Source organism: Dermacentor silvarum, chromosome 5 (genome assembly GCF_013339745.2).
Source record: "Dermacentor silvarum isolate Dsil-2018 chromosome 5, BIME_Dsil_1.4, whole genome shotgun sequence".
Classification (NCBI taxonomy): domain Eukaryota; kingdom Metazoa; phylum Arthropoda; class Arachnida; order Ixodida; family Ixodidae; genus Dermacentor; species Dermacentor silvarum.
This window is the reverse complement of record NC_051158.1, coordinates 53,073,019-53,089,500: the sequence shown is the minus strand read 5'-3', so window position 1 is coordinate 53,089,500 and position 16,482 is coordinate 53,073,019. Positions and strand designations below refer to the sequence as shown.

General features: G+C 46.7%; 1 protein-coding gene across 1 annotated transcript in view; it reads right to left on the bottom strand.

The window, feature by feature from the left end:
• Positions 1 to 16,482, bottom strand: part of LOC125945692 (uncharacterized) — a 55,470-nt gene that overhangs the window by 20,107 nt on the left and 18,881 nt on the right. The window contains exons 3-4 of the mRNA XM_049667934.1: positions 15,372 to 15,496; positions 11,697 to 11,857 (exon numbers count right to left, since the gene is read on the bottom strand). Coding sequence (XP_049523891.1) covers positions 11,697 to 11,857; positions 15,372 to 15,496 — 286 coding nt within the window. The remainder of the gene's footprint in view (positions 1 to 11,696; positions 11,858 to 15,371; positions 15,497 to 16,482) is intronic.

Sequence of the window (16,482 nt, the reverse complement as noted above, 5' to 3'; positions counted from 1 at the left end):
GTGTGTTACAGCTCAATAATAAAAAAACTTATAGGCCAAATATAGAGCGAGGCCTTGGAAACAAAGGCAACGTTGGCATTGTATTGCAAGCATTTACACTGACCGCAGTTTCCTCGTATAAAATAAAATTTCCAGGAGCTGTACCCCAGTTAAACAATTTAGGTAGCATGGCTGCTCTTAACGGACATGATATTGGGCTTATTATAGGTGTTGCAGTGCTGCGAAAAACACCTCATAATCAAAAAATACACAACAGCAGGGAAAAGGGAAGCTAAGGGAAGCACTGATGGCGTTCCCTGGCCGAATGAACCTAGGACGGTGAGATGCAGGAGGATGCGAGGCCTTCGCAGCACGGTGCTTAAGGCTGGAGCGCCTTAAGACCGGGCGTTCGTCGACTGCGCCATTGTAATGAGGAGAAGCAGACAGACAATCGGCCTTCCGCCAGAACACCTGGTTTACTTCTGCTTCCTCTTTACAATATATATATATATATATATATATATATATATTATATATATATATATATATTGTGAGACGTCGACTGATGCGATGCCTTTATTTCCGAGCAGCCGCCCGAAGCAGAGACGAAGCACCGCACAATACAAACGATGATGATGAGTCGTATGTACCGATGACGACGACGATATGCACAAATAGCGCTCACACAAGATGAGTCGTTTGCACAGATGACGACGACGATATGCCCAAAATTCCCTCACACTAACTTCCCCCCTTCAGGAAAGCGGTCAGCAAGACCGCAAGCTAGAAAGGGGAGGTACGGCGAATGTAGGGCTTCAGGCAAGATACGTGAACGATTTCCGTAGTGCGGCGGCGGTGGTCAATAGCTGAGCTGACAGGGGTGACGCGGTAGTGAACGGCCGAAGTTCTTTGCAAAACGGTGTAGGGGCCGAGATATGTGTGGAGAAATTTTTCACAGAGCCCCTGTGTGCGAACAGGTGTCCACAAAACAACTTCGTCGCCTGGGCGGAACAAAGCAACGCAACGCGTCGCATCATAGCGAATTTTCCTTTTGTCCTGAATGGTAGTGGTGTTGGCACGATCAATTTCACGGCAGCGGGCGATGCGAGCAGCAAATTCTTCAGGAAGAGGCGTGGATGGAGCAGCAGGTGCTTAAAGGAGCGTAGTGTCCAAGACGAAAGACGGCGCACGACCGTCCACAAGGAAAAAGGGACTGTAATTGGTTGTACGTTGGACGGCAGTATTATACCCAAACGTCACGAAACGTAGGATGGTGTCCCAGTTGGTGTGATCGCGTCGAACATACATTGACATCATGTCGGACAAAGTTCGATGAAAACGCTCTGTAAGACCATTTGTTTGCGGATGGTAAGCTGATGTGGTCTTATGGGTGGTGTCAGAGGCCTGGAGGACTTCACGAAGGACATGCGATAGGAACGTCTTGCCACGGTCACTCAGGAGGACACGAGGTGCGCCGTGGCGCAAAACGATACCGCGCACGAAAAACTCGGCGACTTCGGAGGCAGTACCAGAGCGAAGAGCAGCTGTCTCAGCGTACCGCGTTAGTTGATCCACTGTGGTAACGATCCAGCGGTGACCAGCGGGCGTGAGTGGAGGGGTCCGTACAAGTCTATGCCCACAATTTCGAAGGGGGTGGACGGGCATGGTAGAGGCTGCAGAGGACCGGCTGGAAGGGATGTCGAGCGTTTTCTGTGTTGGCATGACGCGCAGGAGCCAACGTATTTGGCGACAGAGGTTGAAAGGTCCGGCCAGAAACAACGCGTTTTGATGCGGTCGTAGGTCTTATGACAGCCCAAGTGGCCGGCCGTCACGTCGTCATGAAATGCCTCTAATACTTGGAGTCGAAGTGAGCGAGGTATTACTGGTACCCATCGGTTACCGGAAGGATGGCAGATTGATCGAAATAACGCTCCACCTTGAAGCTTAAAACGTGAAAGTTGTCGTCTTAAGCGACTGTTAGGGGGTCGTGCCAAGCCAGTAAGGCGGGCGATCAGCATACGGCATTATGGGTCAGTACGTTGGAGTGAGACGAGGTCAGTAGACGGATGAAAGTCAACTGAGGCAACCGACTGTCCTGGGCTACTGGGCGTGTGCTGAGACGTGTGGCTAGATGGTGACGTGGGGACCGAAGGTGAAGAATGGGCGTTTGGGGACAGCGGGCAGCGAGACAAAGCGTCGGCGTCTTGGTGTTGTTTGCCGGACCTATATGTGACAGTGAAGTCATATTCCTGCAAACGCAGTACCCAACGGCCGAGGCGTCCAGACAATTTTTTCAGGGACGACAACCAACAAAGAGCATGATGGTCGGTCACAACTGTGAAATGGGGGCTGTAGAGATAGGGTCGAAATTTTTGTATTGACCACACGATGGCGAGACATTCCTGTTGTGTAATCGTGTAGTTGCACTCAGCAGGAGAAAGAGCACGATTTGCATAAGCCATGACTTGCTCTTCAGACTTCTGATTCCGCAGAAGCAGGACAGCGCCAATTCCATGCCCACTGGCATCAGTGTGTGCAATAGTAGGGGCGGTTGCATCGAAATGACGGAGCACGGGCCCTGACGTGAGAAGTCGTTTGAGGGTCTGGAAGGCGGCTTCACAGTCGTCCGAACACCCAAAGGACGCTCTCGAGGTCGGAAGTCTGCGTAGAGGAGCAGCAATGGTGGCAAAGTCACGGACAAAGCGACGGAAATAGGACGCTAGTCCTAGAAAGCTGCGGAGTTCTTTAAGTGTGGTTGGTGGCGAAAATTGCAGCACTGCAGCGATTGTATCGGGATCAGGCTGGATGCCATGCTTACTGATGACGTGGCCCAATACTTTAATGTTTCGGTTTGCAAAGCGACACTTTTTAGTATTGAGTTGGAGACCAGCCTTTGCTAGACACGCGAGAACTTGGTCTAGACGTTGTAGGTGCTGGGAGAAACTCGATGAAAAGATGACAATGACGCCCAAGTAACAAAGGCAGGTCTTCCATTTTAAGCCACGCAGTACTGTATCTATCATACGTTCAAACGTAGGTGGTGCATTGCACAGTCCAAAAGGCATCACGTTGAACTCGAAAAGGCCATCAGGTGTAGCAAACATAGTCTTTTCTTTATCCGGCTCATGCATTGGAATCTGCCAATATCCGAGGCGCAAGTCAAGGCTCGAGAAATACTTGGCACCTTGTAAGATATCCAAAGCATCGTCTATACGAGGCATTGGATAAACATCCTTACGGGTAATTTTGTTTAGCACCCTGTAATCGATGCAATATATATATATATATATATATATATATATATATATATATATCAGACCTACGGACTACGAGGGACAAGGCTCGGCCCTAAGGTGCTTCGCCCCTAAAAAAGAATGCAGAAATTCCATTGTAGTTATCTAAGTAGCCGTAAGCATACCCCCAAATTCAGTTGGCCCACCCTCAAACTAATGTGGGCCCAACCCCAAATTTCAAGTTGGCCCACCTTCAAATATCAAATTGGCCCATTCCCCAAATTTGTGATGGCCCACCCCCAATTTCAATTTAACACACCCCCAAATTTAAGTTTGCCCACTTGCAATTTAAATTTAACACACCCCGAAATTTAAGTTTGCCCATTTGCAATTTCAATATAACACACCCCCAAATTTAAGTAGGCCCACTTACAAATTTCGAGTTGTCCATCCCCTAAATTAAGTTGCCACCCAAATTTTATTAGGCCCACCCCTAAATTTAGGTTGACCACCCCCAAATTTCAAGTTGACTAATAACCAAATTTAGGATGGCCCACCCCCAAATTTTAAGTTAGCGCACCACGAAATTTAAGTTGGCCCACGCCCACTTTCAAGTTGACCCACCTCAAGATTATCTTGAGCTGGTCAACCCCTACCATAAGCCCATGTATTCCTTTAGGAATTCTCTGTGATCAGTTCTTCTTTTAGCATGAAAGTGTTTTACGCCGGAGTCCACCATCAACTTCCTGTAGTGGTTGTAACGTCGGCACGAATGCATAAAATATGCTGTCTCTTAGCCGGGATGGCGCTGCCATCTAGGGGCCGTGAAGCAAAGTACTCCATCATGGCACTAAGGAGCGCCGACAGTGAGTGCTTCGGTAGTCTCAGTGAAGCGGAGGCTCCAACGCAGGTTAGCTTGGTGTAGGCCTTCTGCTTAGGGGACGATTCAGTTTCCACACATGATTTTCCTTTCGCGTCCGATTAGCCTGTGACGCCTCCTCGCCTATGGAGTACAGCTTCAACATGCATCAAGAATGCTTACACGTCGCCTACTGCTTAGCTTGCGATGTCACCAACTAAGAAAAAACGGGGATGCTGAGAACTTTCTAAGATGTGACGGCGAAAGCCTAGCTGGACCTTCCCAGAACACCTGCATTGCATCAGGGCTGCATGCAGCTCGTGTGAGGCCGCTGCCCCAGCTTTATGCATAGCCACTTCCTCCCCAGGCAGCACATTAGATGGGGCTAACTAGGGCCGATGGTGGTTTTCAGCCGGCACTAGCGGGGCCGCGAAGGCCCGCCGTTGCCTCCGTAATGCCAGTGCTGGCAGAGCCACTGTAACAGACATCCAGCTCTGGCCCTGCCTTGCCGGTGAATGCACGGTAATGGCTAGGCCGGGTGACGCAACTGGCTATCCCGGGCCTGCTTTGCCGTTGGAGTGCCGTCATTGGCTGCACATCTCTAAACATTGGTTAATAGCATCCGTTCAAAGCTATATGCATAGCCACATTGTTTAGCAGTTTTGATAGACCCGTAAATATTGGCCCGTCAAACTGAACGACATTTCAATATTATTTTTCACACATAATTCGCTGGCTATTCCAAATTATATATATTTGCAGCACGCAATATTTATTAGAATTTTTCAATGCGGACACCAACTGCAACAAGATCACTCTGGTAATTTTTTTTATTTCTTACTAAATTATTATGTGTGTTCTGCACATTTTTTTCGTTTTATTACAAAGGCTGTTAACTTTCGCGTAATTGTATTTATTGTGTTTAATCATTCGATCGGAGATTGTTTACAAGTGGCACAAGGGCACTCCATTATAACGCAGCAATGCGCGCTTGCCGTGTGCATCCTCGGTAGGCGCAATAACAAATTCAAGGGGGTATATAATTAAAAAGCATGTGCGCTTACATGTGCGTCGTTTAAATAGTGTTGCGGGTAGTGAATTTGAAAATACTGCACAACTTTATGGTGCAATTATCTGTACCACTTGCCAGTAATGCCGTCGCTAGCTGAACTTCTGTAGCGGCTGTAAATTTTATTGCTAGTACAATGCAAGTCATTTTGGATGACTGCTCCCTGTATTATTTTTCTGCATAAAGAGCCTATCGAACCGTGTAGTAGTGTCTCCTGCGGCCCGCTTCATTATAATCTTAGGTGCCTCTCCCGGAAAGCTCTGTCGTGCGTGTTTTTTTTTGTTTTGTTTTTTTATTGATGCCAGATGATTTTTTCTGACCAACGGGCACAGCAGGCGTAAATTCCTCCCCGCAGAAAGAATCGGGGAAAAAGAGAAGTGGTGCCATGTTGAAGAAGAGGTTTCTGCTGGGCTATTGGTGCATATTTATAAAACAAAAGACAGCAAATAGAAGGGACAAGAATGTGAAACAAGCCCAACGCTAACTTACAATGAAATGCTTATGTTGCACGACGCCAAATATATTTGCACTGAAGAGAAGGGGGAAGGCGGAGAATAGAGACAACGCCACAACAGATAGACGGGGGTGGAAGGGGGGGGAGTGAAGAGAAAAGGTTTGGTCAGACGACCAAGACGACTATACACAAGGCGCTCTCCGTTGGAAGGGAACAGAAAATAAACAAAAATTAAAAAAAGAACAGGAATGTTCGCGGCCCGCCGTGCCATTCCGAACCTTGACGGATGGCTGAAAGAGTTGACGTTACCGACCAAGGACTGAGAACGTAGAGCGAGGCTAAGATTCAGGTGAATACACGAAAATTGAATGAAAAAAAGAAAATGAATGCTACTGCATAAGAATGTAAGCTACTGAATAAAATTTCTGATTACAAAGTTAAACAAGTATAAAGAAAAAAACTACTCAAATATATATATATACATTTTCAAGTAGGCGAACTCTTTTTGCGAGAGCAACACAGATTTGAATAAATTGTTCGCTGACGTTTGCATCTTACATCAGCTAATCAATAAAAACATCGTTGTTTTGACTTTGCAAAGAGGCATACATAAGCTTCCTTATTTCTTATTAAATTCAGACTCACACTTATACCCTCAACGACACACCTCTGGTAACTTCTTCCTCTTGTATATATGTCGGGATACACATCACACGCAACATTTTTGGAATATGTATGTTGAGTTTTCAATTTACCAATGCCAACCACATGTTTGGTTTTTTGCCCCAAAATTTTCTTCATGGGAAGCTTTTATTTTATAAATACATGGTGGGGTCAATCTTCGAGTGCACCAGTTCTGTCTGGAATCCAGCAACAGCTATACCTTATCGCAAGCTCTCGAAAGTGTCCAAAACCTTGCCGTCCGTGTTTTGATACATACAATTAATTACTCACGTGTAGACAGTGCGTCTGCTATAAAATCATCGCTTGGTTTACGTTGTCGCCGTATGCGATCTGGCTTGAGTTTGTTTATTAGGATTTTTTTTTATTACTCCCGCTGCTTAAAGGACATATTTTTCTACCTCCGACCTACGTTTCTTCTCGCAGCGGCCAAGTTCGAAGTTTTCTTGCTTATAAAAAGAAGAAAAAACTGCCCGCTATTTTTATGTAATGCCATCGGGCTTTTACACTTTACCAACATAATTAAGTAAATTAATATGGCGAACTTGAACGAGATCCTTGTACTCATTTTTGGGCTTCACTTATATGTTATGCGCCGCGTAAGGTATTGTCGCGAGGTTTCTTAGATACGGCTGCCACTGCTTTGTGTCTATTCATTTTTTTTCGAAGAGGGAGGTTGTATTATTTAACTAGAAGCAAGAAATGCATGGGGGCATGTTAGCAAGTGATGTTGTGTGCCGGACTACCCCTTGCGCACACGCTGTCTTGCTGTACTGTTCTCCTGGGATAATCAGCGCAAAAAATAGTAAAAAAACACTAATTGATCACTTTGAGTTGTTCTACAGGCCCATTTGTAATGTTTTACATTTCCGCTATAATATATAATAAAATCAGCACAAGTGCTACTGCTCGTTAAGCCACAGCAGCTTCTGAAAAAGGAAAAAAAATTAAAAAAACGTGTGCGTGTCATTCTTCACTACTATCAGGCGAAGTGACGTCAAAAGACCAAGAAAGCGTTTCACTCTCACTACGTTTTCCCTGCGTCCCCTCGCTTTGCAGTGTCGAAGGTGTGCACGGTCTATTATGCGCACAGTCGAGCCTGCGCTGCTACTTAGAACAGGATGGGTGCACAAAGAAGCGTGACTGATGCCCTGTCAAATTTGTTGCTCCCTCCACAGACCTCGCTCGCTTCCGAAAAAAGAAAAAAAAAAAAAACGTGGTGACTCTCGTTCTCTCGGAGGACGAGGGACCGGTACACACTCTGCTTCTGTCTGTGAGCTGTCGTCACCCACATTGCTTGCACCATGTTTTGCTTCCGAAGCATGCATCAACTTGACCAGCAACGTGTTCAGCACCAGCGGCTTGACCTTCGCCACTACAAGCTTGGTTCCACACTGCTATCGGGTGAAACATCAACAACTAGCCAAACGTCGGAAAACTGCATTTACTGCGAAATAAACTCGATTATGGCAAGGTAAGTAAAATTGTCTTATTTTTATTCTCAAGTATAGTGCTTGAGCTAAGTGCATTGCCTAATACGTCTATTTTCTTTTTTTGCAGAGATAATGTACGGCCACTCTTTACTACGTACGTAGACGGTGCTGCACCGCTTCAGCGTCAGCTGAAACGCACTGTCTGTTTGAAAACACGCAGCACGGCACATTTCGGCTGGTACACTCAAGAAGACCAAAGTTGGATTGTCGAAGACCAAAGTTGGAAGACCAAAGTTGGAGTCTGCTTCCTTACTCAGGAAGTACATTCTGCGAGCTGACTGGCGTTCATAACTTCCTGCAAAACTATAATCTGCTGTGTTGTAGCATCCTTAGGTGTTTATTATTAAATAATGCACCCTTTCTTTGCTACTTCTGTTCTAAAAGCTTACGCATTGCCAAAGGCTAAGTACAGCTACCCACAAGCACTAACGAGAAGTCTTGTGAATGATGTTGACGCCAGGTCACGTGGGACTGGAGAAAAACGAAAGGGCCAACGCCTTAGCTCGAGCGCTAATCAACTGAGCGGGGCAAAACCAATTGCCCCATCAATCCCCACCCTTTATCTTGGTGCTCCTGCCATCCATTTACGGCGACCACCTAGAGATCCAGTGGCTGAACCGCAGAATTTCTCCTGCCCCTCACAGAAAGCTCAGTACTGAAGAGGCAGTAGCTGAGTCTTATCCAAACAAAAACATTCCCAAACGTACGCAGGTAGGTAGGTTGTAAACTTTATTGACGTCCTGAAGTAGTCACTCCTCGTTTTCATGGAGGGAGGACCGCGGGCCGCTCCCACGTCGGGACGAGAAGGCCAAGCCTCACCGCCGCATCGTGGGCCTTCTGGACTGCCTTGAGTTGACCAAACCAGTCATGACTCTCAGTAAATAAAATGTGTCTTGCGGGATCCCTTGATCCGTGTGGTGCTGTAAAGAGGGGCACTCCCAGAGCATATGGTGAAAATCGCTGTATCCGCCGCAGTCGGGACACGAAGGAGAGACCACCGCAAAACGAGTATAGATCGAGAGGCTGGGATACGAGTGCGTTTGTAATAACCTAAGCGTAACCGATTGAGGCCGTGATGGATTTCGGTGGGGCAGCGGAATGCCCTACGAGCAAGTTGATAATGCTTTGTGACTTCGTTAAAGGTGGAGAGTATGTCCCTAAAGCGGGGGGGGTCCGTCTCCGCCACGATCAGACCAGACCCGTCGCGGTCCCCGCCCGGTGCACCGGCCCCAGGTAGCCCGGCGCGGCAAGCAAGATCTCGCGCCTGAGCATGGGCCAATTCGTTGGCGTTAACAAGCCCCCCTACTTTCGACTCTACAACAGCCGGGAACCAGGTGATGGTGTGATGAACAAGTACTTTTCCTTCGAGTATCTTGGCGGCTTCCTTACAGACGGCCCCAGATGCGAATGCTCTTGCTGCCGATCTCGAGTCTGTGTAGACTTCCGTTTTGCTTGGATCTAACAGCACTAATGCTAGGGCTAGCTGTTCTGCCTTACCGGGCGACGAGGTAATGATTGATGCGGCCGAAAGTACCCGGCCCTTGGTGTCAACGGAGACGGCCGCAAAACGGGAGGTGCTGCTAGGGGAACGCTCGTATTGAGCGGCATCGACGAAACATGCATCCGACACGTGTGCGTGTGTCAGGAGTGCAGAGGCCCTAGCCAACCTTCTGCCTGTATTGTGTGGTGGATGTACGTTCCTCGGCAGTGGAGAAACCTTAATGTAAGATCTCGTGTGATTTGACAGCTGCGTGTTGCGTTCCATCGAAAAATGGGATTGATGTTGACGCCTTCAAGGATTTTTCGCCCCGCGATGGCGGACGAAAGTCTAGCAAGCTGCGCCGTCTGCTGCGCTTCAATGACTTCCTCTAGTGTGTTGTGAACACCTATTTTCATGAGGCTCTTGGTGTTAGTACGCATCGGGAGGCCAAGGACCCTCTTTATACTCTTGCGAATGAGCGTGTTTAGTTTGGTTGTCTCGTGAACTTGCCATTTGTGGATAGGTGCAACGTAGTTTACATGACTCATTAGGAACACGTGCTAAATCCTCAGAAGGTTGTCTTCTTTAAGCCCTCCTCTATTGTTGTACACCCTGGAAATTAGTCTAATTACTCCCTCCGCTGGCGAGGTTAGTCTGTTGATTGTGCGACCGTTGTGCCCATTGGCCTCGATAGTCATGCCTAAAACCCGGATAGAGTCAACTCTTGGGATCGTTTGCCCAGTTGCCGTGTGTACTCTGATATTGATCTCGTCTAAGGGCTTCCAATTTTTCGGTTTTGGACCACTTTTAGTTGGGCGATACAGGAGAAGTTCAGATTCTGACCTTGAGAGTTTGAGTCCCATTTTCTGTATGTGACTAACAACGCAGTCGACTGACACCTGTAGAGGTCGTCCGACTTGTCCATCCGAACCGCCGCTGCACCAGACGGTGATGTGGTCAGCGCAAATGGCGCTTCCGATACCGCCTAGATGTTCTAGCTCGGTCGCGAGCTCGCACATGGCAATATTGAAAAGAAGCGGTGAAACAACCGACCCCTGTGGCGTGCCAACGGTACCAAGCTCGCAAAGCTCTGATTTGAGATCGCCGAGTTTGATGGTGGCCTTCCTATCTTTAAGGAAGGAGCTAACAAAGCTGTGAAACTCTCTCCGAGGTTGAGGCGTGAGATGGAGTCTAGAATGTGATGGTGGGTTACGTTGTCAAAGGCTTTTTCGAGGTCAAGCCCAAGACGGCCTTGATGTCTCTAGTATCCCGTTCTAATACGGTGCGCCTAATGAGCAGCATGACGTCCTGCGTAGACAGGTGTGGTCTAAAGCCGAACATGTTATTCGGGAACAACCCCTCGTCCTCGATGTGTTTAGAGATACTGTCATTGATCACGTGCTCAACTGCTTTCCCTAGACAGGATGTGAGGGATACGGGCCGTAAGTTTTCTATCCCTGGGCTGCGGCCTGGTTTCGGGATGAGAATTACTGAGGCTATCTTCCATTTATCAGGGAAGACCCCAGACTCCCAAATGCGGTTCACCGCCTCAGTGATAATCTTTATCGAATTATCATCGAGATTGCGAATTATCATGGAGGTCAACTCCAGGACCAGACGGAATAACGAACAAAATACCTACACAGGTGCACTAAATTTTCCCGGTAACATATCGCCGCCTCTTCCGCTGGTGCGGTTACACACGCCCTACACTCATCTATATCTTGTGGGGGTGCGGGGCCGAACCTCAACACTTAGCGACGCCTGGCAGGCCATTTTAGCGATAGGAGGTACAGCTGACCGGCGATACCCTAGCGGGCCAAGAAGCACACGTCCAGCAAGTTCATCGAGCAGCCATGGCCACTCGAGCCCTTTAATGAGGACACCACCCACTCGACCTGAAGAACAGTGACCTCGAGGGTTAAAATAAATGTTTTCTCTCTGGCTCTCTCTCCCGCACCGAGAACCCTGCATTGGGAAGGGCACTTGCTGTGCATCCAGTTGGCCTCCCTAATTTCTTTTTATTTCTAATCCCTCACTTTCGAGCATAATCAATAAATAAATTATTCAGGCAACTGTAACAGAATATCCGAATATGATGGTTAACATACATGGGTTGATAATTTTCATGTACAGCCAACATACGGATAAAAGATTCGGCTATGGATAAGAATAAGGGGTATAGATAAGGATAGGGGGTAGGGATATGAATAAGGGGTAATTTCAGATCGCAGGGAAAGGCCTTCGCCCTGCAGTGGACATAAATATAGGCTGGTGATTGTGATGAGGATGTATAAGGAAAACAAAATTCATGAACTTCATATGAAGAATGCGATCACGAGAACAAGCCTAGTCAATAGTGCCTAAAAGATGAAAATTGGGAGGTCAACTGTCGGGACAAATACACCTTCACCTGCTCGAATACAAAATAAATGAAATCACACTTACTTCCTTGGCACTTCCTTGAAACACTCCAATAAGCGCAGAGCTCCGCTGCTAGTTTTGGTAATATATTCAGATTTCAAGCATTTTCCCGCGTTTTTGAATGTACGGGGCAAATCATCATTTGTCATCATTACGGCATAAAGAGTTTCATTTTGCTGAACAAACTGCCACAAGGGAAGAAAATAATTGTTAGAGCAGCAATATAAAAATATATTATTCCTAAACGTTGAGCATTTCATTATTTCAAGTAGTAGCCATAGAGTGATTCATTTCGACGTTAGGGGTGCTTGTGTAAAGATTTCTTCATATCTGCAGGAGGGTTTGCATTGAACTTCGGGCAACTGATTATCAACTGCAGCACTGGAGCAGAGCTCCGGTCGCTTTACTGAATCATTTCTTGCTCAGTTGCAGGAAAAACAACTTCCTTTATTGGAATGTTGAACATGTGAAAAATGAGGTGATGCATTTATTTGCCCAAATGGTACGTCTCCATTTACGGTGAAACTTTGGCTTATGGCATTATTCTAGGTGGTTTTTAAAACTGCAGGAAAAAAACGAGGACACACGAAAGAAACACACACGACACCAAGAGCGCAGTAGATGGTGTGATCAGTATTCAGGAATCACGCTTTGACTCACCGCTGCCGAACTTTCGAAAACGAAGTATCGCGGGCTGTTTCAGGACATTTTGAGGGCGTATCCAAATCATCACTAGATCATTATTACAATATTTTATCTGGTTTTCAAAACGACCTGATAAGTTCTGATTTATAACACTAGCTTGCATATTTTTTTTCATTATAATTATTTTCATCTTCTCTAAACTATCTAACCCCTTCGCCGGAGTTCAGTAAAGAAAAATTTCATCTCCGAAAGGATGAAATTATTCTTTACTGAACTCCGGCGAAGAGGGTAGATAGTTTGGAGAATATTAAAACAAATATAATGAAAAAAATATGGTATGGTGCCGAAGATGCCGCCCGAGTCCAAGGACTTCGAGTCGGCACCCGAGGCCACTAAAAGCAATGTGCCGGCACATTAAATAAAGTTAATCTCTTCTTCTTCTCCGAAAGGATAGCTTTTGTCTTCAGCTAAACACTGGTTAAACGCAAACTTCACACTGCCTCTTTAAAAGTGAAATGTCGAAGTGAAACCGTTTAGCATTCAAGCAATTTAGCGACACACCGTATTGCCACAATCGAAACGCTTCGTGAATAAGGCGTGACCCGTAGCTGAGTTTATTACTCTCGCGCTTCTTTTTCGACACCCTGTACCACCTGGTGACGCTGCCGCAATGTTCGCGCGTGGCCTACTAGGCGCGTGTGGAGCCGGGGCACGCCAACCTGGAGACGCGCGCTACGTACGAGGCATGGGCGGCAGCCGGCCTATGGTGGCTAAAGGGGATGTCGAATTATCGGCGGCCACTGAATATTGCAGTAGATCATGCAAGTAGCGGCGGCGCTGCTGTCATACTTAGATCGCCCTACTCGGGCGGCCAGCTGAGCGAGGACGGTGCGAAGCCGATATCGTATGCGAAATCGTCATCGCAAGTTCGCTAATTGTGTTAAACGCTTGCCCGTAAGATGAGGCAGCGGCTTTTGACGACCAGATGCGAATAATAAATTCAGGTATATAATGAGGTTCACCATTATGCCGCGATTCCGCGGCTAGCTGCTAATAGCAGTTCAAGGAGTGGCATTTCATGTGCTGCTCAACAGCTGTCAATATAGGAGATCCATCTGTGTGTGAAACTAGCTGTGGGACGCTTTATACGGAGATAGCAGCAAATGTACCGAGATGAAAACGATCAGCTATCGCTCGAAGCATGCAACTTAGTAGGTAAAATCAAGGAACGGTGTACTACGCCGAGGGAGGCCTTGTGCTGTGCGACGCGGATGCAGTTCTTGCCTCGGTAACTGCGGCGACTAGTTTTCTTGCTGTTCGGTAGGATTGGGACGACGGCGCATTGGGGAAAGCTCATGGCTTCATGGTGATGGCGAGCGGCGATCATGCGCAGAAGCAGTGGCGGAGCGTGGAGAAGTCGGCTGTGATTCGGGAGGTGACGAGAAGAACGGAACTAACGGAACTGGAGAGGGGGGGGGGGGGTGTAGGAGTGCGCATGTAGGTCGATACCCAGCAGCTCCACCAAACATGTAACGCACTTTAATTAGAGAGACAGAAGGATAAATAGGTACGTCTGTTGGTCGGGCGTCAGGCATCCCGCGCGCGAGCTGCATCCTCGAGCGAGGCGTTGACGATGCGGCCGAAGCACATGCCTTGTCTTCTTGCTACAAGTTGCTTTTTGAAGAAAGCCTCCTTGGCATTACTTGAGTATTATCGTATAACTACTACTGCTCACTTTTTGCTGCGATCAAAAAGTTTGCATCATCTGCATACAGAACACAATCACGCTTTAGATATGCTGGCCGATCGGTAATGAAAACTGAAATCAAAAGTGAGTCTAAAACGGAACCTTGGTGAACTCCGGTTCAGCGGTACATCCCGCACAGTCTAAGAATCAAGGGTAATACAAGTAGTTCATGATCCAATAAATGAAATGCTTTTGTAAGGTTTACAGTGATTACCATACTGAGGAGATTGCTTTCGATGTTGCTACGTGTTTCCTGGGTAATGTAAAGGAGACCTGACTGTGTAGACCTGACTTAGACTTAGAAAGCGCACTGTGAATCATTATTAATGCTCTTTCTAATGAAAAGGTTTTTAAACTATAATGCAATAGTTTTTCATTAACCTTAGATAGTGGGCAAAAGAGGAATAAGACGATAGCTTTTGACATTTAGTTTATTTCATTTTTAAATACTAACAATATTTTGCAACTTTTAAAGGACCCCAGGTGGTCAAAATTAATCCGAAGCCCTCCACTAGGGCGTGCCTCATAATCAGGACTGGTTTTGGAACGTAAAACCATAGAAAGTAGTATTTTCCGACTTTATTTTATTTACATGGTTTCTGCTGGCCTTAGGATAAGGTAGTAAGCAGGAGTGGGCTGAGACAATGTGTCGCTGATTGAACAAAAAAAACATTATAACATATTGTAATATTATACAAAAGTGTTGCACAAAAAACACTCCAAAACGCAAAGGATAACATTCTTAATAAAATTCATGTATACAAATAAAATTGCACAACGCATACTGTATATTGAAACAGGCGGTAACGTAGGAAGAACAAAAAAAAAGGATAAGGACGAATACAGAGCCAAAACATTGTTACAGTTTTTTCAGCTGCGCGAAAAAGGAAGGCACTGCTGCTGCATCCTCTCGGGAGATGAATCCACACACGTACAGTTCACTCGAAAAAATAACCCTGGTAGGTGTTAGTCCTACAAGAAAATTCTTTAATTTTTTTAGAACAAGAAGAATCCAGATGCTCCAAATAATTGCGGCGCTTCCACTACGGCGTGCCTCATAATAATATGATGGTTTTCGCACCTAAAACCCCATAATTACAGAAACATGGCCACATGGTAGAGTTTTGATATAAAGTGCCACATGTTCTACGCTACATTACACACTTCGATGGGTGGATTTTGAAGTATTTGCACTAGCATATAACCTCAGTTTTTTGTGTTGTCTAACTATAACAGAACTTTAACATTTGGGTCTTACAGATTATAATATCTAACGTGAGGCGTAGCCGTAAGTCAAACTATTTTACCTCTAAAACCGTTCTGTAGACTTCTAATGGTGATCCCCGTAGCTCCTCCGGTATTTCATAGGAATCTCCTTGCTGCTCTGGAGGCCGCTTGTGACGTTTTGGGCCACCTTGTCCTGACGTGTCATCTGCGAGACCAACTTGTTTATTAAGTTATTATCAAGGCTAAAACTACGATCCTTCCTTATGATGAGGTACTTACCTACAGCAAAGTAAACATCATAGTAAAGAGATAGAAGAGAGCGGTGTGGATCAGAGAGCAAACGGGGATTGCTGGTGTTCTAGTTAACATAAATGCATCCCTGAAACGGCTCCGACAAATTTTGTATACGCGTATGGTACAGCTGCAGCAAAACAGTCGCGTCATAATTAAATTGAAGCGCCTCATATGAAGACAACTACAGACGATTACAAGTTACCCTCCTTCCCATAGCCATGCTTTTTCCCCTCAACTCGTTTGCCAAGTGATCGGGTTAAACCCCACTGTCACTGGATCTGCGTCATGATGTGACGTCGCGTCATCTACTTACAGTTGTCGTGGAGTCAGTGCACGAATCCTCTCCATCCTCCCCGGTAGCCGCCTGGCCGTCGATCTGCCGCGAGAGCCATCCAAGCAGCTTGCGTTGCGAGCCTTCAGTCGCAGCGCCGAGTGTTTCCGGCACTCCGGTAGCGGCAGGCGAGCTGGGCGTGCTGTCGAATGGGCGGAGGCGTAAACTAAAGCCCCCCCCCCACGGACACACATAACTACCGCCGTGATGAAGGGGCTGAGCGTAAACGTCAGCAGCCTGAGCGGCCTGCACGGTGCAGCCACATGGTGGCTCAGAGCATAAACAGCCAAAGACAGAGCTACTATTGCTGTCCCCAAGTGTAAAGCACCCTACACATTTGAGACGAGTATGTGTTCAAGATTACGCTCTTGCCCCAAATTTACGCCATAAGCAAAGTAGAATACACTTGGTTACTGCTATATTAGCTCTGTGTTTGTCTGGTCCAGCACTGTGCCACCAGGTGGCTGGGCATCGTGCAGGGCGCTCCCGTTTGCGCCTCCACTCACCCGCTAAAATGCCCAAACCCAGTACGCTTGCGCATGCGTTTACCCGAATACCGGACACAC